The following is a 27,600-nucleotide window of genomic DNA, read 5'->3' on the forward strand; positions in this document are numbered from 1 at the left end:
TTCACAAACTCATTCATTCATGTGTTTGACAATTAGAGTGTATATAAACATGCATTAGACATTGACACAAAGACATATTCATAACCGAAGAAACAGTGCACTCATACACATGGAAAAACTGAAACATGCAAAAAATAGCAAAACTGGCAAAAAAACAAAAAATTGAACACTGAATGTCTGCATAAATACATAATTAAAATGAATGAAGAGAACAGGAAATGACTGAATCAAGTTTATTATAAATAAACAAAATAAAAATTTATATATATATATATATATATATATATATATATATATATATATATATATATATATATATATATATATATATATATATATATATATATATATATATATATATATATATATATATATATATATATATATATATATATATATATATATATATATAAACAAAATATATATATATGCACTAATAACTAAAATGAAAAAAGCGAACAAAAAAAAACACGATTTATTTAATTTCAGCAACATTTCCAAGGGTAACATTTCTTATTTATTATTGAATTTAGCTTGATGTACTAAAATTATTACAACTGAAATAATAAATAAAAATAACAAAAGCACACAAAAATTAAGTAAACTTTAACGAAAAAATAAAATGACGATGAAAATTTTTTTATAAATCACTATATTTTATAGTTCAAAATATCTATAAAAATAATAGTATAAGAGCATAATAGTATCTCAAAATATATAAAATAAAATACATTTAAACTAAATTAAATAAAAATTTCAATGCACGATATATTTCCAAACATCTCATAGGAGGGTACTGAAAACCAGTGTTCAGTCCAATTAGGGTAAAATGTTTTCACTCCAGAAGCTTATTTGAGTTCGGAATTGAGCTAAAGCTGTGTGGTAATGTTTATCCAAACAAGGTAAAGCAAGAACAGGTCTCAGGTGTGAAATTACAGTAGAAGGTATCAACTGATATCACAAGCAAACTGAGAGCGTATAACATGCAATCCGGTGCTTACACACAATAGCCCCATGGAAAACGTACGACAGCTGTGAACAATTTGACTCTTATATAAACACAGAGCTCCGTTTACTCACAAACACATGCACAAACTGCTTGAGCCACAAAAATGTATCACAATGAACTGCCCAGAAAAGATGAAGATGACATCTAAAGAAAGACAGACATTCATGACGTAGACAGACTGCGAGCAGTGGCCCATGTTTAAAGTAGCGTTTGATATTTAGCTGCGGTAACTGCATATTTAAGACAGCAGAAAAAAAAAAAGCACAGGGAGGAAGAGAGAGTGTGTGAAAGCGCGTGAACCAGATTCAGTCAGAAGAAGAGGAGGTTAGCTCTGACCTTAAGGTGGAGGTGTGCAGCCTCTTCACCACCTCCTCACTGAAGTCAAAATGAACCCTGCCTCTGTGGCAGGGCGACCTGCGGAGCATGGCCCTGGAACACACCGCCGTGCTGCTCAGCGCGCTCTAGCAGCGTCTCCCCTGCATGACTCCCCTAACACTTAATGCCCTCCCACAGAGCTCAACTTCACCGCACAGCCACTTCCTTTTGAAGTCCAGCTGCGCTAGCACTCAACTCAGCTCTGAGAGAGAAAAAGACGGCCGCGCATGAAACCTGGGGCGGAGCTCTCAGCGAGGAGTCGGAATGTCTCGTTCCTAAATGTCTGCTGCAGACACAAACTAAATACACGCCGTTTGATTTAATGAAGTTATTAATATGTTTTAGCGCTTTCTAGGTTCCTCAGAACGTGGCTGGAATAGTTCTGAAGAAGTATAAACGGGGTTTTTCTGACTACTGAAAAGAAACGCTGTCTAGTTAAGTGACAAACTTGAGGTAAGACTTCAAAGCTTCAAAGTGATGAGGAACCTACTACAAATACATCCAAAACTGCACACGCATAACCACACTGCTGTTTGTATGAACTGGTCTAATTAAATTACTAAAATTATTATTGCTAATGCATAAACTACAGAGAAACATGAGATGAGATGCATAAGTTCACTACAACGTGATTTCTCTCTCTCTCTCTCTCTCTCTACACACACACACACACACACACACAAAAGTAATAAATATATATAAAAAATGAATATAAAAATATGTCATTTCTATCTCTCTTTCGACACACACACACACACACAAAAAAGTAATAAATATAAAAAAACAAATATAAAAAATAACATTGGCTACTGAGTCTAGAAATAACCATCTTGTCCCTTTAAGCCAAATCTTTCTATCATTACACCTTTATATTTTATACATTTTAATCTTACTTGTAAATAAGATTACTCAATTGAGTTTTAGAATAAAAGTTACTTTGCCTCCAATTTTTTTTGCTCCCATTTTGTCTGTACAATCAGTCAAAAATATGAAAATAATCATCAGCTAATTGCATCATATTTTATATAGTATGCTAACAATTTGAGATCTTCGAGCATCAGACCTCTAGATCTACTGTTGTTTGACTTTTGCCAAGAGATCAAGCTGTGATTCTTAGATCCTCTGTTGGTGAAATGCGATGTGAGTTCACAGGTCAGAGGTTATCCAACCGAACTCTGGTATGCGGTGGAAGAAAAAACAGCATGAGCTTGTGTTTCCGGTCCTGCGTATGAGTATGGAGTATAGCGTGTTTGAGAATGCTGTCTTCTTTCTTTCTCTCTTTTATTTTGCTTACACATGTGGAGCATGTACCGAATTAAGTTCAATAAAAATATTCCAAAACAGAAATCCACTCCAGGAAACACCATGAACATCATTGAGAAGTGTTTTTGTGTTATAGAATTGCAAAACATTCCAATCATTCCTCCTTACGAGTTTTTCCTACACAAGTCACTATTGTTTGATGTCTGATGACGTGGCAGGTGGATTAAAGAGTTCCCTGAAAATCACAAAAACCCCCTTAAAGAAGACCGATCTGTCATTGTGTGAAACGCTGAGATGCTTACTCGTCCAAGAGCTCTGCTGCGAGGAAATGAAGCTGTGAAGAGACACATTAAACTAAACAGAGTAAACTTTAACACAAGACAAAACTATTTTCTAAGTGTGAAATTCGAGCTGAGCGGAGGAGCAGATGAGACAATGGCAATGTGCAGGGGAAGATCTGTCTACCGTACAGCTGATGATGATGGGAAAAGAAAGACTGAGTCAAACAGGCCGCTTGTGAATTCAAGGTTGACTAAGTGTGAAAAAATGTCACAACACGACATGTCGACACGAAACAATTAAGCGTCATTCCTCAGAATGTGTCTAATCTAAACATGCGAGACACTAGTCTCAGAAGCTATGCGATTGAGTCATTTATTTAATGTGCTTATTGTATGTCATCCATTTAATGATTTTAATGAAAGATGCTGCATTAAAATGGAAACGGCTGTTAAGGGCTCATGGGTTCGGGGTGCACAGAAACCTAGAAAGTAGCGATGCTACAAATGCTGGTGACACTTACAACAGTGCGCTGTTTTGTCCACTAGATGGCAGCGTTTACACATAAAAAAATATCCAGCGTCAAGTAACACTGAGTTGACATTTAATAAAAACCTTGCCTGCTGAGTCTTTTATGATCATTTGGGAAAGTAAAACTTAATTGAGATGAGATGATGAGCAACTAATTAATATTAATGAAGTAATAGATCAAACTTCAACAGTAAACAGGACGACTCATAATGAGCAATATAGGCCTCCTACCAATATATCCTATGTGCCAATAACTCCTATGCTTATTAAACATTGCAAATAACAGTATATATTTCATTTATTTATTTAACAAATAAAAATGCCATTTTCTAATTATTTTGCACAAGAAAATACCAAAACTGTCTGCTTTAAGTCTTTCAAATGTTTTAGACCATTTCATATAAAGATGACCATAATTTAAAGATGAACATTTATAGTTTTTTACATCTTCAAATGTTCAAATACATAAGAAAATACCACTTTACACACCTCTTTACACAAGCTTCCGCACTTATTTTCATGTATTGAGAATTAGGTTCGATATTTGATCGTTCATTTAATTGACAACTGAATATCACTTAAAAAAACATCCTATATTGAATCCAGCAGATTTAAGGTTAAAAAAATATCTAAAAAAAAAAAAAAAAAAAAGCGATTTTGACAAAACCAGCTGATGGTAGCCATGGGCTTCTGTAGCCCTTTCTCTCTCCTTACTATTTAAATTAAGTGTTCGGTTACAAATATTCTTCAAAGAATATGTATCCTATGAAGACACTCATTTCTGTCAGTGTGAACAGCAAAAGGCTGACTAACCGTCTACAAACAGGCTGAGAAGAATCAGTCCAGAATCACTAAGCAAACTTCACCTACTTGGTTACTTTGAGTGGTTACTTACAACTAACCTCCATACTTGACACCCTGATACCCGAGTAGCTCTTACACAGAAGACAAAGAGAGGACAGCGTCATGCCAGCTCTCAGTTCGAATGCCATTTCTCTGACTGCGGCTAGGCTTGATTGGTGATTGACTTTGAGGCGTTCAAGCAAACTGATTACAAATTATCTTTAATTACAATTTCACCTCCGGTAGCCTAGAAAAACTGTGGAAAAGAAAACATGGATTAGGGAGTCATTTTTGATTTAAAGCTAAAACTGTATTTTTGTTACTCTATAATTCTGTACTTTTGACAGAACTGAACAAACGTGAATAAACTGTAAACTCTAAACAAATTCTTTTATGAACACTCATTGGCAGAGTCATTTTATACATAATATGATAGAGAACCATTAACTAAACATTTCTCCTAAATGTCTTCTCTGCGGTCATTGTCTTATTCTGTCTTAATGTGTTCAAAATCCCTAAATCATTGCATAACATGCACATACCTGTCACTCTAGGGGATATTTCACTGATTTGTGTGACACACTCGCTCTCTCACTTCTAATCAAAGAGCACAGACCTTTGTTTACCTGCTCTGTCTAATTCAATCTAACAAGTCCAATAGGAACTTCATGCTTCTCTTTGATTTATTCACAGATGTGATGTTCTTTGACAGGTGTGAGACAGAGGACAGCCAAGGAGATAGGAAAAAAAGGAACAGTTAAAGGGACAGTTCACCCAGAAATGAAAACCCTTCGTCATCTAAAACCTTTTGATAATTCTGCATAAGGAAACATTGACGTTGCAATTTTGGTGCGTTCCTCAAATAACAAAAAAACTATTTTAATCGGGATCACAATTTCTGCTATATTTATTTAATGGTTATTTATACAAAAATGTAACATTTTTATTCATAAATTTTCATTATCCTGCATTGGAAGAAGCCTCATGCTTCTGGTTGCCAGATGTCAGAGCTAATCAGTTAGAAATCAGCTAGTTGCCAATCAGAGCTTTCTTCTTATTTAGATATCTAGTGTTCTCCGGTCTGTTTTCTTTCATGCAATCACTTGTATTTCTTGCTGCGACTAAATTTGCAAGTGAATCTGAACTGTAATGAATCTGAACTTGAAACAGTATCGCTTGTGACCGAATAAATACACAACACAATTCTGCTGTTGTTTTAATATAAAAAAATCGTGCATTTTACTGGTTTGGCTTTTTAAGGAAGCTTCGTATTTTGACTTCACAATGAATGTCTTAACGTGAGTCAATTTATAATGAGTCAATTTATATGATTAATTAGGAAACAGGATGAGGTCAAATAAACCAGCTGACATTCTCGTGATTAATGAATCTGAATAATATAATAATTCTGATGAAATGTAAAAAGGCATTTCTAAAATGGCACAGATTGTGATTAATAATTCTGTTTAACCATTATCATGAAGTCCTAAATAAAACAATTCTATAACTTCAGAAGGTTTATAATATGGATCAAACTAAATAAATGTTGGCGGTTTTCATTTTTGGGTGAACTATTGCTTTAAAGCAAGTGAAGAAAAGACATTAAGAGGAAAACAGAAGTCAGAAAGGCTATTAAAAGGTGAGAAAAGAAAAGAACTCGCGGAAATGAGTGTTAGAGGGCAGAGTAAAGGCTGGTCTTCTCCAGATGGGCACAGGTAGGGAAGATGGAGAGGTGAACTCCCACTGCGAAGCCGGCTATCTGAGAGCCCAGCGGACCCAATCTACACGCTTTCACCTTTCACCGCTAACTCTATACAAGCTTATCTGACTGGCAAAAACACAGAACAGCACTTAAGTTTCAGCTACTAGGATAACTGCCCGCTGATCATGAAAATGACACATAACCGCTTCTCATTTTCTTGAGTAATGCGGCCCTATCAGGCGTCTGCCGCTTAATGCGTAATGTATTCCATAATTGAGCAAATAGACTGTATTGAAGCTCTGGGATCAGTTCCATCTGTAATTCAGGTGATTTGAAATCTCACTTAGGTTGGAGGTGAGAAAGGGAAGCGGAAGTATAGGGATGGCGAACTGTGAATTAAGTTTCAGGTTGAATTCAAAAAGTGGCTGAACTGATAATAGGAATGCTTCAAATGTCCTTAAATGCTTCAAAATGCTTCAAAAGTTCTTAAAAATGCTTACTATGAGTTAAATATGTATTATAAAGGATTAATGTATAATACCTGATCAGTCCAGTGAAGACTGTACCACCCAAACATTGTATATTGTACACTGTATATTACCCTGACAGTAAAGTAAAGTAAAATGCTATACAGTATATTAGGTATTAATTTATCACAATATATGTCCACAAGGCCATGAGGCTCTTTATTGTTTTTGTTTTTAGATGAAAGTCTAATATGCCACATTACCAATTAACTTATTCATATACCACAGCATTTACAAGACACACCAAGGTGCTTTGTATTATAGTATTTGTCACATATATTATTTCTATTACGGCATACATCCCAAAAGCACTATATTACTATATCTACTTGTTATTTTAATTCAATGCATTTCCTACATTAAATAGTGTAAACTCTGTAAAACCGTGTTGATGCTTTCTTTTGAACAGGAAAATTTAACTGAAAAATCATGTAGGTTAGTTCAGTCCCTGACTTCACTGTTTTCTGAATGCACGCTATATCAATTTTTCCATATCAGATACTTGTATTGCACTGTTAGAGGGGTCAGGGCTGTTGTTGGACATGATATGCACAAAGCAGAGTATTCTATGACCCTCTCACAAAGCATGCTGTAAGCTGATCTGCCATACATGCATGACAGCTGCCTTCTCGAGGTGAGCATGTGCACCTAATCCTGTCAAACACAATACAGGCATACATAAGCAACAGTCTATCTCACTCACTACTGATCTACAACTTAATTGTTAAAGTGATCTGAATTAACATAATGACTCTCAACTAATCAGGCCTGAAGCCAGCTGTGAGGTTGGACCACCGTAAATTTTCCATGTTAAAATTTCTTGTTCTCTGAATGAGTAGTTTGCTAATTAAAACCCCTTATGAGTGTCTGCATGTATAATTAAGTTTAGACAGTCTGCAAGAAGGTTTAGAAGCCATCGTATGAAGATGATCGCTCCATAACGCTGCCAGAGTGAACGAGGCTTGAGTGAATGCATGGGAGCAACTATTATAAACTTTTTTGAAAAAGTCTTTTCCACTGAATTTGTCACTTTTGATAGTTAACCAAGTGGGTTGTTCCGGTTCAGGTTTAAGCGGTATCTTTATCTTATCTTTTTTGATAGTTTGTTGTTATTTCATAGCAATATTTGGCAACAATGCATTGCCGGCACTTAAAAATGGCAATGATCAAAAGACAGGGACAGGTTATTGCGCACAGGATATGAAACAGAATTAAATGAAATACGCAAATATGTATTTATCCATGAGGAAGTCTATGCTATTTGATTCATTCTGTAATAGTTAATTACAGTATACAGTAGTAGTATACGGTATGTATTTTGCACGATTAATAAGCAACTGTTAAAATTATCCACTCCTAACCTAGTAAAATATTAACAGATTTTGATGCAATACATTCATATCTCTCTGACTTGTAATGTTTGTAGTGTATATAATGAGTCGATTTAATTAAAGTTATTTACTCTTTTAGATGGAGAGGATCGTTCTCATGGGGTCAGCCATTTTGAGATCACAAGACCAGCCAAAATCGACACCTTTTCCCTAAAATAACTCCTATATTTTTGGTCACTGAATACTGATGAACTGTACTTTTGTTTTTGCAAGGTGCATCTTCCAGCCACTAGGTGTCAGTCTAACACCCAAGGCAACATTCATAACTATCAACAAAACAACAAGAAAAGAGTGCACATTTAAGCATCTCTCTCAATGAATATACTACTTTATTAAGTTTAAATATATAAAAAAAATACTGAATAAGCACTAAACCAACCACAAAATGAATCCATTTGGCTCTTCCATTAAGCCTGGCTATCAATGAGTGAGAGCGATGAGAATATGTCAAGCTGAGAGAGAGTGGTAAAAGGTCATACATTTTCAAGAGCAAGACAGCTGATTTCTTTTAAGAAATTCGCTCTTTTCAAAGAAATTACTGGAAAAAAGTTCTTTCACAGTCACGCTCGCTTGCCAAGTCTCTTCTGCACGAATAAAATTAAACCCCATCCACCTGGATCTCTGTGTGCCGGAGTAGGGTGCCATATAAACTTTGAAAATCCTTAAAAGCCTCTGATACAAGAAACGGATAACCTTAAAACTGTGAGGGCACGAAGTTTAAGAGCCAACATTCTGCTCCAAAAAAAAAAAAAAAAAAAAACGGTACACTTAGGACATAAATTAGTTTGATTTGACATTACAAGTTACGCAAGCTTAGTCAACTAATCCAAACAAAAGAACAGGTGGCTGCAGCAGTTACAACCTTACGCCCACATTCGTGCTTACCAGACCCAAGAGTGCCGGCGGTACGAGTAGGTACCCAGACTCAGACACGACTTTAGAAAGCTCTTGTTGTCCGACAGGTCAAAATCCGTCATATTTAAACTCCCAACAGATTCAGCTGTCGTCCAATGGAAGCTCTTTGAACTCTAAACTCATCCTTCCAGCAGTCAAAAACGCTGGAGGGACTCAGGGCAGCAGAGAGAGGGTTACTGTATCTGTTAGTGGGAGTCTCTGGTTGCATTGTCAGTCGGTCACGCTTCTACCTCCTCAGGGGGTCGAGTATCATGGGTCCGCTCACACCTGACAGAAACAGTGTCTCTCTTGAGTGTACCGCAGCTCTTTACTTTCAAAAACAGGAAGACGGTGGCCTCTGCTCAGCGGTAAACAAGAAGATCCGGAGTGCAGGGGAAAACACACTCTCTCTGTTTCCAGTCGCACTTAGAGACAGAAGACACGTGCCTACCTTTCTTGCACGGTTTAAACGTTACTCTGATGGATTTCATCAACAAGTAGACTGTACACATGGTAACAGTCTAGAAAATGGAAACCAGACGCCCCGCTGATCTCTGTGGTGATGACAGTTTCAGAGGATTTATGCTTTATCCAAAATCCATTATAGTTGTATCTTTCTGTCCTAAAGGAGAGAGATTAGCAGATGATCCCTTTTATTTGGTATCTCTCTGGCCCTGACTGGCTATTTCGGTTCTATATTTAGGACTATTTTTTGAGTTGTTTTTGTAGCTTTATTTAGAGTCTGGAAATCTAGTTTTTGGGTGCAAGCTAATAGAGAGCTACGGTTTAAGTAAAAGTGAGGTCAGTAAGATGTAAATAACGACAATCGTAATAAATAATACTACATACAATTTATCAAATCTGAAATGTATAACATTTCAAATAGGTAATATTATAAATCTCCAGAGATTTTAGCGTGGTAATGGATATGACTATTAATGTATTTGGTTTTGGGGGAATATATGTGTTACGCTGCTGCTGCTGCTGCTGTAGGTTATTGCTGTTGTTGTAGATTATTGCTGCTGCAAGCAAGTACAGGAGCTTGCTATTGCCATTACATACGGCAACGTGGCGCTGTGAGGATTTAAGATATACTGCTGCTGCACAAATAGCATATATAATAACCTATAGCAGTCACATACGGGTTAAGCAGATAAACATCACATTTTTATTTTTGGGTGAAATATCCCTTTAAGGGCCCATCAGCCTGTGCCATACAGGGTTTCACGACAGAACCTGGCATTACAATTGAAATAAAGTTGCAACATTTCACACTATTACGGTTTTTACAGAAATTTTTGATGACTTTGAAGACTTGCGTGTGCCATTTTTTAATTGTTCTTGTTAATTATTATAACATCCATTTCTCTCACACTATTTTCCCCCAGCATGCACCATCACAGTATGAATAAATCATGCTAATTACCACCCCATTGTTTACAGATGTTTGCATTGTTTGCACTGATGTGTTTGTCGTTACTTTTCAGTTAAGTTAAATAATTCAGTTTATAATTAAATGCACTTCTTCCTTTAAAGAAATGTTTATTCATTATGTGTCATCAATATTCATCTAAAAATAGCTTGCAGTAAAATCTCAATCAATGGTAAATACTTTTGAATTCAGTCAGTCTGTTTACTAAAAAGATCAATTCATGTTTGTGTAGTGATTTGTTCTGTGGCTCTTCCTGCAAATAGCAAACCGTATAAACACCAGTTACTGACTTTTTGTGTCAGTCATTGCTTTTTTGCGCTCTGGGTGAATTTCAAGTCGTCTGCACTATAAGCTGCACACTGAACGGTCGACACCAGAATCGTCAGAGTTTATATGCATCGTCACTAAAGGTTATAATTTCTTTAAGTTTGGCCAGTATTTATAAACATTACGCATTCGTGTGAGCTTTCCAGAGACTGTGTACTCATGCACACTCAACAACTGTAAAAACAAAAATACACTGCGGGAGAAAACATTTAAATACAAATTAAAAAAAAGAAGCATCTAAAAATTCTCCCTTTTCAAAAATGAAACTCATGCCCTGATCAAATGTCTGTAAATCACTACAGATAATCACTATAGATGATAAGAGAGGGACACTCTTGCTCCATGACAAGGTCAATATTTTATTTAATTTTCTTAAAGATAGCTATTCTCTGTTACATTTTCTTTTTAATTTAAAACAAAACCCATCTCTACCCCAAAATTGATCGCAGGACCACTTGTTTAGGGCCCCCGGAACACTAAACACACCCCTGAGCATTTGCTAGCTACTTTAACATTGTTACTGGATATTTAATAAATAATGCAAATTCTGTTAAAATATAATTGTACCTTAATGCTGGTGGCCACAAGCCACAAAACAGAAAAAAGGAGGAGGAAGTGTAAAGGAAGAAAGTACCTATAAACAGTAAGCTATTTCTTTGTATGCAAACTCTCTCCGTCTCCCTCTACTAATCTTTTGAGGGTTTTACTTCATATCAAGCAGCCTTAACTACTCTGCACTCGCACCAATAAATACATACACAGTGTTCATATTGTATTGCAAAACAGTTTTGTTTATTCAGGTGGAAGATAGGTGACGTTATGCACAGGTTTGGTGGTACGGGTAGATTTAAGGGAGGAGTCAACAGTGTAATTATAAATGCACTGTAAATGAATAAATACAATATTTTTGATATGACAAGATATGGCAAGTACAGTGTAAAACATGTACACATATGCCAAATGATTCAGTTAAATATACGCAGTAGTTAAGGGCACTTAATATAAAGTTAAAAACCTCTGTAGATACTGCAATAATATCATCACTGTGAATTAATTTGGCCACAATATTAATGTAGTGGAGCACTTATATTGTGACACTAGTTCACACATACTTTAGCATACTGTAGTACAAAGATAACTAGGCTAAGAGGTTTTGTACGTTGATTATGTATTATTTCTTTTTTTTTTTAACTGATTCACACGGAAGTGTCTGATTATTAATCGTACAACACTGATGAGTTTTTTCCCCTTGAATGACTGAAGTATTGAAAATAAAAGTATTTTCTCATGTTTTGAATATAAACAAGGAGAAGTTTATGTCTTGTTCTTTTTACTTGTTAATTCCGTAGGAAAACAAAACAACAACCACAACAGAAATTGATTTACAACAGCCTTGGGTTGTGAAAGTTTTAGTTTTAAAGGTAAAATACATTTTACACAGGTATTTATTATTATTATAGCTAAATAAGATCATCAACTTGAAATGATAAAAAAAAAAAACATATTTAATTAGTTGACAGCCTAAAAAATTCTGTAGTCTGTCATAAAAGCAAATCGTGGAATTTTAACAGCAAAACGCAGGTGCTGGTTAAAAATTGGACAACGGTTTATTAATTGCTTGTTGTTGAAGAAAAGGATATCAAAATGTGCAGGTGTATCCTTAGAAGGAGAATTTTGCTGGGTCAGATTTCTGCAGGTGCTTTTCACTATGGCGTGAGAAACCACCTGAGACGATGCCTGTTTCGGACACAGAAACCCATGCTATAAATTAATCTTAAAGATGGACTTGGCTCTCAAAAGACTGGAACATGAAACACATCTGTTGCACATATATACTCTAGGGATGGAAGCTGAGTGTACTCAACGTTGCCAAAGGCCTATCCTGTTGGCAACATCTATGCCATATGCTGCTTGGACTAGTCCCTAGTTTCTTCAGCTAGGCTTTGATGCAAGGACAAAAACATTTGAACATAAGACACAATGGTCTCCAATCAGATTTGTATACCTCTGCTTTTCGATTCTGAATTTGGTTTAAGTTGTCAAGCTGATCATCCGCATGAATTTGTCTCCGAAGCAACATTAGGCAATTTATGAAAAAACTAAAATCATACTACCGTAGAAATTTGCCCATCAGACAAGCAATTTGTTTGAGAATGATGTTCTGCTACCAAAGTAATGACATTTGATTAGGTCAGAGAACCAATTTTGGAGGAGGAATTGAACAATGGCCTTATAAAATGATGGTGCTCCTGAATCAAAAGAATGTCCAGTCACCCCATTTGGCAGAGGAGCTCATTTTGATCTCTTCTACAGTGTGTCTGTACATCCAGTGTATGTGAGAGCAATAGGAGCTGCATGATTATGGCTGGAACAAGAAGAGATTTTTGTTGGAGCGTCTGAGATTTCTCTCATTTCAAGATCACACCCGATCCGAGGCCTAAAACTTCATGTCAGCAGGAATTGATCACATTGAACAAAAAGTTAATAGACTAGTCAGACTAAAAGAAAAAAGGTAAATATATTATATATAATAAATTAGTTGTCACATAAGGTTTAAATAATTAATATTAGTTATTGCATTAGGCCTGGATTTATATTAAACTAACAATGAACATTTTAGGAAGATTAATTTACTTAAATGCTATATTGCTCACTGGTAAATTATGTTTGTTCATTATATGACCAAGAATATACAATATGTTAATTCAGTTCAACAGTTTAAGGTCAAGATTTTAAGAAAAAACTTTATTAAACAAGGATGCATTACGTTGAAAGTAATGAGTCTTGCTACGATTGTTTTAAATATTTCAGTTTCAAATAAATGCTATTTTCAACTTAATAATTCTGAAAAAAAAGTCTCACAATTTACACAAATGAAATTTCTTTCAACATAATAATAATAATAATAATAATAATAATAATTAAAGAAGACGAAGAAGAAGAAGAAGAAGAAGAAGAAGAAGAAGAAGAAGAAGATGATGGTGAATAATAAGAAGAAATATTTCTTGAACAAACTCTCTTTTGTTTTGTAATTAAACCCTAAAATAATTGTCACAATGTTTTATATATATATATATATATATATATATATATATATATATATATATATATATATATATATATATATATATATATATATTATATTATATATATATATCTTCTTTATTAACACTGGCAAACAGAAAACAAATCTCCAACAATAAAACATTTTTATCAGTAATTCTGTTGACAACCGTGATGTGTGCAACACTATCCTGTTTTTAAAGACTAGAGATCACAAGAGGTTCCCACATTCTCCCACAAATGCAGCGGAGGTTGGCACGCTCACTCTCATATTCTCCTAAACCTGGCTATCCTAAGTCCTGTTTTACTCAAAGTCAAAGTAACCACAATAATGCTGCAGCTAAAACCCAGAACGTTAAACACAATCAAAGGCTTTTGCACATTCCTGTCAGACTCACACACACACACACACACACACACACACACACACACACATCCAGATCCAGCCAGTCAAAATCCTGTCATTTCAAGCGTCATCTGTGGCTTCTTTCAGATGATTCATACATGCCGCACCACAAATCGCTAGCAAAACTTGGCTCCTCTGGATGCAGCGGATCCACAGCCTTCATGATGATGCGCAAACAACGTCACCGTACTTCAGTGACGTGATATTCATGCTCATGCTAGTCACGCAAGTCCTCAAGACAACCTCGTCGTTTATTCCCAATAATGTCCTGCCTTTGTTTCCATGGTAACCAGGTTTGTGACTTTGCCCCTCCCAATGCAAATCTACACCTAGTGCGCCTTGCATGTGCGGGTGGCTGTTAATATCACTAACATGTGGATGACACACATTTACAACGTAGGTCAAATCTATAAAGACCGATACAGCGATGGATTTTTTCCCTATTAATAATATTGTTTGCAATATACCAAACTTGTATTAACACGCACTCCTATGCGATTAAAGGTGATAACTGGAACCTGCTTTTCATCGTGTCTCAAAAATTTGACACAGTCTGTGTGTGCGTGTGTGCGTATGTGTGTTTGTAATGCAGCCGGCCAGTTTGACAGAGACGAATGTGGATGGTGTGCTGTTGCCACACTAATAGGCTGGGTTAACAGATTACTGTGAAACAAGGCCAAGATAGCACAGCCGTTCAATAAACCAGCCTATATAAAACAGGTGCGTGTGCACACTCACACACAATGGCTGCTTCAATCCCATGGGAAACATTTGATGTTTATTCAGAAATAACCTCTGGACCCAGAATTAGTGGTAAATAGTGATACAACCAAATAGAGGCAATGTTTTTCCCAGAGGATGAAACATTACCATCGTCATGAAATTTATTACACATTTGGCTACGTGACTAAGGACCTGAGGCTTTGCGTGGATAACAACACGTGCAAGCTTAATCTACTAGAATAACGTTTTATATTTAGAGCGCTGTCATTTATAGATGAATATATTCATGGGCATGCAAATGAGCTGTAAATTAATGCAATTGAAAGACAGATTTATGACGCATCATAGGTGCTGCGTTTGTGGCCAGACTTTGAGAATGAAGAGATATTGTTGACCTGTTATTAAAGGGGTAGTTTGCTCAAAAATGAATATTCTGTCAATAATTACTCAACCTCATGTCGTTCCAAACCTGCAAGACCTTCGTAAATCTTCAGAACAACAAATTAAGATATTTTTGATGAAATCCGAGAGCACACAACTGACACATTCAAGGCCCAGAAGAAAGGACATAATTATATAAATATAAATAAAAATGGGGTCATGTTTATTTATTTTTTTTAATTGGTGTTATTCCAGAAGCTTGAATCAAATTGTAATTAGGATGACAAATAAAATGTTATTTGCTTTGAATATTAAAATGATTTCCGGAGGATCACGTGACACTGAAGACTGCTGAAAATTCTGCCTTTCAGTCAAAGGAATTTTTAAAAAATATTAATACAGATAACAATTGTAATAATATTTTATGACAAATACTGTTTCCTAATTAGTTTCCTGAGTCCTAATTAAATAAATTATTTTTAAACCTTACAGAAATCTATCTAGAAATGGAAAATGTTAATGAAGTCAAATGCATATTCTTCATTTAAAAAATATATATTTTTATATTTTTTACTTTGAAGTGTTCTGTGGAGTATTTATGTAATAAGCGTATGACTCACACTTACAACCCAATTTATGTTGTCCTACCCTAAAAGTAACTGGATACGTGGTATAGAAGTGATCGCTCAGTCACTCAACAATCTACTTTGATTGTCTTCCAGCGGCAATTTGAGATGATTCTTTCTGGCTAAATGCACAGGGCGACCAGCGTAAGATGTTTGATGTGTGCCTGTAGGCTTTCTAAGTGTATAAAATGTGTTCAACAAAATGTAATTCAACCTGTTTGCAGATAAGGCCGTAGATGTAACTTCAAGCCAACAGAAACGGACGTGCATATGTGCTCGCTAATTTGCAAGTCTGTGCTGAATTGGGCCCATTGCGAGGCACTGGGCATGACGCAAGCTAAACAAAAGATCTTTCCGTTGCCATGACTCTAAGGCATCAGATGACTGATATTTTGCTCTTTCTCCTTTCTAGCTCTCATCTGGACAGAAGCCCCTTCAAAACTACTCCCTACTACAACGCTTAATAGATAGGTCTAAAATCCTTCATTAAATAAATGAGCAGTATCTTCAGCAATAAACGCAATTTACATATTTTAGATTCTATTACATTAACTTGCATTTTGCAGACATTATAAAAAGGCTTCTGGGAAAGACAGATCACATGACCAGCGTCAAACGAATGGGAATCCCACTTTATGACGCATTGGCAACAGCGTTAAGCAATCCTCCTTACTTTAAATCCTCCGCTATGCTAAATCACTCTTGATATCCTCCTAATCTATACGAGATGCATTTCACAAGGCATTAGAAACACAGAAGATTCATTTTCATATGCTCTTATGAGTGCTCACGGAGTGCTGTGTGTGTAAGCGGAAAATGTGGGTCGTTCCAAGAAGAGCGAAGCGTGCACTCAGGAACACTCATCTCAGCGTGATGTATCTTCAGAGGAACAATCACTTCAGAGCACACGAGAACTGCCACTGCTCCAAACGCTTCTCGTGTTAGAATTAAACCACTACAAATATTACGATAAGTGCAAAATTATTCTCTTTAGAGGTCTCTAAATGACCAATTTAAAAAATGAGGGTGGTTAATAATGACATTCTGTCTGGTTACATAATTTCTGTGGTTATGCACCAAGATGGTTTTTAAAGCAGGGTCGGTGATCAGTAAGAACTGAATTAAAATGCCTTTTAAATTTACAATTGATTTCTGAATTTGCTGGTAATAAACAGGAGACAGATTACTTTTTCAGTTTGGATATTTCATTGACAAAATAGAAAAACATCCCAGAAAATCTGTATTTTTTCAAATTTCAAAATTACTTTTCTTTTTTAAATATATTTTTAAAAGGTCATTTATTCCTGGGATGCAAAGCTGAATATTCAGAAGCCATTTTTTCAGTGTCACATTATTATTAGTCATCATTGTGTAATTATTATTACATTATTTCGGTGTAATTATACATTTAAGTACTGAGTAATATTGATCAACTACACAGATTTACTATGTAGTAAGGATTATAGGATTAGGTTTATGCATAATTTAATGCTATTATAATAGTGAGTATATATAACATGTAACAAGGATACATTAAATAAAGTGTTACCAAATATTAAATAATAATAATAATAATAGCAAATAGAATGATTTGTAACATAAAAATCACTTATCAGTTATCACTTGCTGAATAAATAGCATTTAAAATATACATAAAAATAACTGACCAGTACTTTAAATTGAAATTCATTAAATTCCTCTTCCTGTCATTCCAGTTCAATTTCCTATGGCATGTGGCCAAAGCACTTTAAAAAAAAAAAAAAGATAATAATCCATTCTCAGCAAGCATGAGTGTGATTATTAATCTCAAAATACCTACTGGAAAGGAAAACCATTGTTAGCCGATATTGAACAGTACCAGATGACTATAAAGTATGTTGGCTGGTAGTGCAGTGACAAAACATCCCATCCTAATCTGTGCCAGCACAACCCAGCAAAGCTTTCAGTGATGGAATGACATCATCAGTGACGTCGGCTCTTTTGTGAAGAGTGTGTGTGTAAAGGCTCCTTTTTCCCCATGTCTTTGTCACACGGCACCGTCTGATACCCCCAGGTGGACCAGTGTTACACCTCCACCACATACAGGAGATGTCACATCACATCTCCTGGAGTCTGGCTTGAAATTGGAGCCCATGGATCAAATCACAGCACCATAGAAACTATAACCTATTACACAATGCCAAAGTAAAGCCAACTTCACTGATCTGTCATGCGCAAGAACCAATGATTAATACCGCACCTGAAAAAACGTTCTTTGTACAAGCCGGAGAGCAGAACTGAAAAAAGCTTTAACAAACTTAAGGCTTTTCTTCGTTCACAAAGAATCATTGTGCTTCAAAAGTCACTGAGAATTTCAGCAAAATTGCAAAAATGTAAAGAATGACCACGTTCTAATGGTTCAAAAGCAGTTTACTAAAATCTTGCACATCATTCACTTTTTAAAGGAAAAGCGCTTACTAAAAAGTGCTTATGTACAAAATTTCTATTGCTTCCTTTTTCCATAGAACACAAAAACAGAAGTTTAGAAGAATGCTGATGCTGCTCTTTTCCTTGAAAGCGGTTGACAGAACATTCGTTTTTAGGTATACTATTCTTTAAAAAGAACAATCATTGAGAGTGATACTTTAAGAAAGCAAACTGATGCAAAACCAGAAGTTCTTATTAAAAGGGTTTTATAGGCTACGTTGCCAACTGTAGCTCTGTTTGTGCAAATAGAAGTGAAAGAACATTTAAAGTCTGGGTGTAGGCAGGGTAAACCTGACTATAAATGGTAGCCTTTGATAAGTACGGCCTTAAAGGGATTTATAAGATTCATTTCAGGAGCAATTTTCTTAAAAGAACACGTATTAAAACTTGAAAGATGACTGAGTGGAGTAAGTCGGTAAATGGATATTAAAAAAACGGGCTCATAAATCTCAGGAAACGCCTGCCAAATGGAGACAGAGCAGATCAAAGGTGAAGAACGCAAGGAAGGGAAAACAATCAAAGCATGTGGCTGTCAATCACACCTAGTATATGGCAGCAAATTCCTGCACCTGAAACACATGACCATTTTTCATGGTTCATTCTGTAATTGATGAATGACCTGGATGATAATATTTTTGCACAATCAATGAAGAAGATAAGGTTAATGAGATGGCCATCAGACAACAGTGGCATCCTTTTTACCTACCCTACCATTTAAAATGTGCATGTTTTTTGTGCTCACCAAGTCTACATTTATTTGATCAACAAAAAACATTAATATTGCAAAATATTATCACAGTTTATTTAGTTTTCTTTTTAAAAATATTTTAAAATGTTATTTTTTTGTTTATTCCTCTAATGGCTGATTTTAGAGGAATGTCACATGATTCTTTAGAAATCATTATAATTCATATTTGATGATTTAGTAACAGTTATCATTATCATTAACAAACAAAGTTATACACCTTAGCATTTTTTGATGAAAACGTGATATATATAATCTTTTTGTAACTCTACAAAATGTATCTACTGTCACGTTTTGATCAGTATAATATTTCCTTATCGAATAAAGGTATACAGTTTTCTATATCTCTCTCAAAAAAGCTGCCACCTTTATTTATATAGAGCTTTATGTACAATTATACAGACTGTATGAAAGGAACTTCATTTAGGATTCAGTTATGAAAAGTCAACTATTGAAAACAGTTTGAAAAATAATAATAAACAAATTAAAAACTTTGAACTGTAGTGTAATATAAAGTACAGGGTGAAATGTTATATTATCTAATTATCGCACTGCTATTTAGCCAAAACTTAAATAGACCAAGGCACAAGGATTTATATTTTAGCCAAGTTAGAAGTATGAAATCTAAAATAAATGTGATGTGATATTTTACAAAATATATAAATAAATAGTGCCAAAAATCATGTCGTCTTTCCTGATTGAACTCCTGAATCATTAAACCGTATACAAGTTTTCAATGCATTACACACGTTAACATTTATTATCATGATAGAATGTAAAAATCAAATTAAACGTAAGAGTCTTTACACATTGTAAATGCCAGTGAAATCAAATACTACCCATATTGCCATTTCCAGTATCGACATGAGACAATTAACCTCCGGGTGAACAATCTGGCTGGTTAAGGGACGCAAATGCCACGGAGCTTGTTTCCAGGGCAACCCTTGCGACCGTCCCTAGTACCACTTTCCGCTACCTACACCCGCCATACAATATTGATCAGCGGCTAGAAATGGGTTTAGTGATCTCGAACCTGCAAAGTGTGATTTGATTTGTTTGCACCTCTGCAGCCACAAAGTTTCCTCTCTCTCCTCCCCAATGGCCATTTCGGTAGAAAAGCCCCTGACACTGTTAGTGGAAAACAGACTTGTTCAATCTGATTAGTTGTGACAAATGAAATGGAAGACATTAAATAAAGGCCACGGAATTGGAACGATTAAATGGAACTCAAGTAAACCCTATAGCTAAAAATACCATTTGACCGAGACATATATTTGCAATGGAAAAAAAGCAAACAGGAAGCTGGCTCTGACGCAGAATATCAGCTACTAATTGAATTTTGATAATAATCTACTTTTTTTTACAGCCATTACGCCTTAAAACTCCACGATTATCTATTTTTTTGCAGAGTAAACAAACTCTACTCCACTAAAAAGAAGCTTTATTTTTAAGAAGCTGCTTGTGCAACAAAAGGAGACGGTAATTTCTAGAAGGTGGTATAAGCGGCCTGTAATTAAAAAGCTCATTGCCTCACTTTGACGGCAGCAAGGAAATAGATTCTGCATAAGTAATGGCAGCCACACCACCGCCAGTTCCTCAGTAGTGTTATTGCAGAGTGATATACGATACCGGAGGTAAGAGTGTATAACTCCCATCTCATTAACTTCACCACCTCTTATGTAAGAGCTGGATCTCACTCACTAATAGCTCAGAGAGATATGGGGAAAGAGAGAAAGACACGGAAAACAAGACAGCAAGTTGTAGGGAGTTAGAAGATGTGGGAACTTACCTAAACCCCATTCGGAAGCATGAAGAAGAAAACAAGAAATAAAACATTAGTGTGTCAATTAAATAAAAACTTTTAACTGAACCAAGCATCGCACCATTACTTTTACATGACCTTAACAGATGGATATATAAAGATCATTTAATATTAAATGACTTTCAAAATAACGGAACAGAAAGATTGTTAGATAGATAGACAGAGAGAATGACAAAATAACATGCAAATGACAAAAAAAAGAAAACTAAAACAAAACTGAAAAAATATACATATAAAACTTAATTAAACTAAATTAGCTTAACAAAAATATTATAAAATATCTTATAATAAATAATACTTCATTTTTGCTATACGCTAAATAGAAATATTTACTATAAAATAATAAAAACATTTAAAAAGCACATAAAATGACAAACAAAAAAAATCAGTAATTAGTCAAATAATTCAAAATAATTGATAAATACTACAACAGCTGACATAAAAGAAAGACAGACAGATCCCAGTAGGATAATGTAATAGTAACTGACAACGAAAAATAAAAGAGTATACAAATCAATATCATTATGAGCATCATCATCATCATCATCATCATCTAAACGAATCCGTGCAGTAATTTACATCACTACATCCATCACCACATGTGCCGTCAATGGGTCTGTTATGCGACTGTTCTTCTCGCTGCCAAACGCCCCCGTCCCCGCCTGCCTCTCTCTCCCTCTCTGTTCAGGAACATTGCAAATGTGGTGGCACAGATGGCAGCAGTTGGCCGAGCTGGTGCCGTCTGTGAACGGGGTTCAGCAACTTCACCCAGCAGCAATGAACATTAGGGCCGAGAGGGGCATGGAATGGCCTGCCCCAGATATTAATAGAGGCATAAATACATTGCGGTTCAACCTGTTCCACCTGTTTCTCTGGGGCCTAGACTTCGCTGCTCTTTGCCTGAGTCAAAATACAGCGTGACATGTATGATGAATTATTTATGGACACAGTCAGTCACGACTCTATAAACTAAACCAAAGTGCTATTGTCTTGAGAAACTGATGCTGCGATCAGCAAAATTTCAGCTTGCACACCAATTTAAAAAATAGTTTAGCTCGTACTAATTGATCCCCCTGTGGCCAATGGCTCAGATATGCTCTGATAATACTAATTTGTATTAAAACCAATGGCCGTTTATATAATATTACTTTGTATTATTTAAGCTGAGCCCTTAATGCAGTGAACGCTGTCATAATGCACATATTTATATTAGCAAGGACAAAGCTGGAAGGTCATGCACACTTATACAATGAAAATACTGAGATGTGTAACAAACAATAGTTTGCAAGAAATATTTCATATCTACTTTAACTTATTAATAATTAGGAATGGTAAGTTGCTCATTATACATTATTAAAAGTGTTATGTTGTTTATTCCTTAAAAAGCTTTTGGAACTTTTCATCGAACTATTCATCAAAGAAGCCTGAAAAAATGTATTGTTGTTTCTACAGTTAAGCATGAAGAGGGTTTTTTGGGCAACACATTTGCATATTAGAATGATTTCTAATGAATCTGGAGCAACGGCTGCTAAAAATTCAGTTTTGCTACGCAGGAATAAATGATATTTTTATGTATATTAAAACTGAACTTTTTATTACAATAATATTTGACAATATTTGCTGTTTTGCTGTATTTTTTACTGGGTACCATGCCAAAAAGAAGCACAAAAAAGGAGGTCACAAAAGTTTATAGGTGTAAAGAATCTGTTGAGTGTGCAAAATGATACGATCAAACCTGAATTTAACCACAACACAGGATTCCAGACATGCACTCACATACATTTCTTTCTGTGTATAGGCATTAAATCCTATCTGGTCTCATGGCATTAAATGAACACTAGAGGCAGTAAAACTCTGACACCTTTCATTCCTTTTCACACAAATTTATACATTTATAAGTTTGCCCAGAAGTTTTGATTGATAAAGCGCAGTTTTCACACAATTACTAGAAGAATATCATGTTATGACTTCAAAGCAATATTAATATTTTGGGAGATCTGAAAACTGGTGCTTTTGAACGTTATCATCACACATATCCAGCTCCATATCTATGGGTTTCATAGGTTTGTTCGGCAGCTCACGTGATACGGCGTTGCTCTGCTTTGAATCCCGTGTAAAACGGTTCGACAAAACTTTTCAAATCTGTGTAAAAGGCAGTTGAAATGACACGGTTGCATCAACACCGCAATACCTATATCAACATAAAAATGTGCCAGGGTCATTTATTGAACCTGTGTTTTAGAGCCACTCAGTGGACATTTCTCTTCGAAACTGCAGTAAAACGTGCAGGTACATAAAATGGTGTTGCACAAAAAGTGCACAGGGGTACATTTTTTTTTTTTTTTTTAAGAGACCAGGTTGCTTAAATCAGGTTTGGATTAGGCCAACTTTCCTATCCAACAGAAGAGCACTTGTTAAAGGATGCGCAAAAACTTCAGCAAGAAAATCAATGACAAAAGGGGGCTCAGTCTGAATGACCCACACTAATGAGAGATCGACCGATTGGCTCACATTCCTGAGTCAGGAAAAGCTTTGTTAGAGATGGGCTGCGATGACAACAGGTTTATGGGGTGCAGTTATTGTGCTGAGAGGAGAAATGAAGGTAAAGAGGAGAGATGCCAGCGGTCAGCCAGATACACAACCTGCTATAATTTCTACCCTTGGCAAGCTGGTGGGCCTGTCCCCATAGCAACATGCTGCGTATGTGAGGGGAATAATCTTGTGTGCGTGTGAGTGTAAACACAGGCTAATCTTAAAGCGGTTTGTCTTTCAAAATGAATGTTTGATTTGACATGCTTTTTATGTGTCCTGGGTCTCAAACTTAGTAGCTAGTGAGGGGATTTAAATATTTGCTTATTTCTTTGTTAATCAAATGGTGCATTAATAGAGCGTAGGGGAATTTCAGTCGGCGCTCAAACATTAGTCACGGCATTTTGCAAGATTTGGATGCTTCATGGTGAACCAGTTTTTGTTTAAGCAGGAAGGATAAAATCTCTGAAGGTCGTTCGAAGGTCAAGTGAAGTGAGTTCTGCCTTAGCTTTCGGTCTATGTCTATTAATTTTTAGACCATCTATATGCTAATTTACTTCTTGAAACCTTTAGCAGATTTATGCATTTTAAGCAGATTTGTGCTCTTCTGGGAAAATGGACCAAAAATGATCATGACCAAAAAATAATCCTGACTTCTGTTTCAAAAGGAAAAAACGCATGAAGGAAAACTGCACTTGTCAGTTCATTTCATGGTTCCTAAATATAGTAAAAAGAATGAAAGTCTTAATAAGTTTGGGAATTATGCTGTCCGTAGTTATGGTTTGTTATAAAACGCATGAATACATCAATATCTCCAGTAATCAAAGGTCCTGTTTCGATATTGATTTCATTGACGTCAAATAGGGGTGAAAAAAAAATCTTGCGGGCAAAGAACTTTTCTTTCTGAAATGTCACCAAGTCTGAACTGACAATATGACAGACTTTCCAACTGAAAGACCTCATTTTTCATGAGTCTAAAAATTGCCGCTATCCAGCAGTTTCTTCTGAAGCAGCACCAAACATTCTTTCACCATTTTCCATCAATGTGTGTACAGTTCCTTTAATACATTTTCTACATAGCAATTGTGGTTGTTTTCTTCTTTATAAAAGGCTGCGTTCATTAACGTCTCTCATGAATCACATTTTAATGAATGATGCAACATGACCCCTCAAGTTTTTTTATGATTAAAGTCAGCGCTTTTTTATGACTTCATCGTGAAACGTTCTCTGGCAGGCGAGCAAAGGGATTAAATATGCTATAAATATTTTTATTAGACTTCGTATTACACCTGTTCTTAATGTTGCAGGCATATGTAATCTGTTGTACAATGTATAAAGACAAATGAGCATTTGATACCTTAAAAGATCAGTTAATCCAAAAAGAAAAATAGTGTAATTTCAAACCTGTCTGATGTTCTTTCTTCTGTGCAACAATAAACCTGACTGATTTTCCTCAGTGATTTCAACCTAATCATGAGTCAATGATTAAAGAATGTTCTTTTTTGTGGTAAATATCACTGCGACATCCTATTTCTCTAACTTATTCTAAAAGGCGTAACCCATTAATTCAATTAGCTTTTTTTATTTCAACTTTAATCCACAGGGTCCATGTTTTCAGGCATTTTTTTACAAAATCTGCAACCCTGGCTCCCAAATCGATAAGGTAATAATAATGTGACCTAATCTACCAGACATGTGCTGGCAATCTGAACAAACAAGAGTCACGAGCAAAAGCTTCTCATCAACAAAACATGCATCCAGCTGTGCTCAAACTGAATGTTTGATTTAGTCCGCGTTGTGGGAGACAGAAAAGAGGACAAAGCAAATCTATTGCTATCGGGTCCTTTGTATCTGATATATTCCACGTGATGTAATGAATAGGAAACAACAAGGGCCGTTTCGGTGTGTACCTGTAATTTATTTTATCTGCTTTCTTTGTCCCTCTATTCTTCGGTTTCTCTCCTCATTGTTCTCACTTTCGGCGTTCCCAGAGGAGCTGAATCATATTTAAGCTGAACGCTGGGTAACAGGTTAAAGTGAGACTGCATGACACAGCAGCCGCGGCTATCGACTGATTCTCAATTGCATTCATTTGAAACGTAACAGGCCCGATAAATCATCCAGCTAAAAGCAGCCTCCCGATAGCTGTCCTTGCTAACGTGGCAACACGCAAGCGCACACACATTACACCTCAAAATTTGTGTGTCTGTGTTTTTCGGCTAAGCACCTGTAACTCCATATTGTTGTGGAAAAGTAAGTGAAGCACCTCATTTATCGTGACGATCCACCTACACACATACCCACATAATGAGACGAGCGTGTACTGTGCAAACTGTAGCAGGATGGGAGGCTCTTCAACTTGCGGTGCATGAAGCCATCAACATCTCCTAGAGTCAGGATAACCTGTCCAGTTCCATACCGAGGGTCTGTTTATTTCAACCTGGTACCTCGGTTTGGTACTGTTTTTACGTGCCTTACTGCGTGTTTAGCCCCGGTTTCAAAGAGAAATGTCCGCTAATTCAATACTTGAACACTGGCGTGTTTTTATTATTGATGCAACCGTGTCATTTCAACTTTCTTTTTAGATCTGAATTTTTTAATCGGACCATAATTACACAGGAATCATGATATTCTTCAAGTAATTATGCGAAAATGACACTTTATTAATCAAAAACACTGTGAAAAGGATTAAAAAGTGCCTCTATAGAGTTTATTTCTTTTGGAAGCTGCAGTGATGTGTACTTATTGGTGCATAATTCATGTCTCGCAAAAAATTGCACCAAGGTACGTTCATGCCATGACCCCAGGAAAATGTATTTGTGTGTTTTGGACAGCCCAGGCCAGTGGGTATTTTATTTCTTGGAACTCAAACTAAATTCTTTACAAAATCAAATAAATAAATGCTACGTGTTTAACAGTGATTTAATGAACAAACTGCAGTTATAATCTGTAGAAATAATCTGTCAATACTGCTGCAGCTGTAACACTAATCATATTGCAGTTTATGTAATTTTTGTAAATAAGGAAAGAAATTTTAAGTGCTTCCATTTTTGAATGTAAAATATTTTGACAATATGTATATTTTACTCAGAATTATTGCTCGTCATCTACTGGAGCTCCTTCCTTTCATAAACTTTCATAAATAGAGCTTATCTGAGATGTCAGATATAATGTAGTTTCATGACCATTAAAGGAAATTATCTCCATTCACCTGGCCTAGATAAACATACTCTCATATATTTATACAAATTATTTGTCATTGGTGTATTCAGGTTGATTAAGAAATATAAAATAATAGATACTTTATTCAGGTTAATAGACAATAAACACAAATGTGTAAGTTTCAGAGCTGTGATAAATGCTAATCAAAGAGAGAATGAGAGAGTTGTCCTTACATTAACCTCTTTGAGGGATTCTCATACATGCTCATTAAATCAGATGCTGGACACAGCCGATCAGCCGCTTGAGGAAGCATGTAAACACATTCCTGAAATGTGCTTCTCTTTCTCAACTCTATGACTCATACTCTAATATGTGTGTGTGTGTTTGTTTATTCTGATTTATGGCATACATTCAACATGAAAAGCTAGTCCACTGTGTAATCTAATTAGAGATGAAAACATGATGTTCTCTTCTTTCTAAAATTACTTAATACTGTAGATTACGTTTCTATTAATATCGTAAACAATGTGTTATTAATATGTCATGAAATGGAAAACAAAATCGGAATAAGACACTTCCTTGTTCTAGTGGTGTGTAAGCTATTGTAAATGCTACATGTTACAAAAATCACTATTCCATAACTATACCCTGCTGATTGTTTCTTGAGGTTTTGTCAAGGAAAGGTTCACCCTTAAGTGTGCTTTTAGGATTTGTTTAAAAGTATACATCCCTAGAATGATTAATTATGATTGACTGAATATTCTGAAGTGTTTATTTTTTGGTTTTATTCTACAAATTCACACTGTAATTTAGTTTTTGACAGCATCGCAATTCCACATGACGGTGTCAAACTATTTGTTTTTTATAAATCAGCATATTAGAATGATTTCTAGGGGAAAATAACATTTCAAAGAGAAAGGTTTTCTTACATTTTAATAATACAATATTAATAAAGTATGAAAAATTATGGTATCACTTTACATTTGTAAACACTATTTAATGCGTTAATTAACATAAACTAACAATAAATAATACACAATTTATTTATTTTTATTTAATTAATATAAATACAACTATTCATTGTAAATCGATGTAAGGTCAGGT

At 35.4% G+C, this 27,600-nt stretch overlaps 1 protein-coding gene across 4 annotated transcripts in view; it reads right to left on the reverse strand.

Annotated features, from left to right (window-relative positions):
* pde4ba (phosphodiesterase 4B, cAMP-specific a) overlaps positions 1-27,600 on the reverse strand; it is a 117,464-nt gene that overhangs the window by 41,197 nt on the left and 48,667 nt on the right. The window contains exon 1 of one of the 4 annotated variants that reach the window (XM_043241461.1): positions 8,806-8,956. The exons of 2 other annotated variants lie outside the window; for them this stretch is intronic. In XM_043241461.1, the coding sequence (XP_043097396.1) occupies positions 8,806-8,897 (92 nt within the window). In that variant the 5' untranslated portion in view covers positions 8,898-8,956. Of the gene's footprint in view, positions 1-1,345; positions 1,509-8,805; positions 8,957-27,600 lie in introns of those variants that run through there. One more of the 4 variants, XM_043241462.1, reaches the window with a different exon arrangement.

This window comes from Puntigrus tetrazona, chromosome 6, assembly GCF_018831695.1.
Source record: "Puntigrus tetrazona isolate hp1 chromosome 6, ASM1883169v1, whole genome shotgun sequence".
NCBI classification, from domain to species: Eukaryota; Metazoa; Chordata; class Actinopteri; order Cypriniformes; family Cyprinidae; genus Puntigrus; species Puntigrus tetrazona.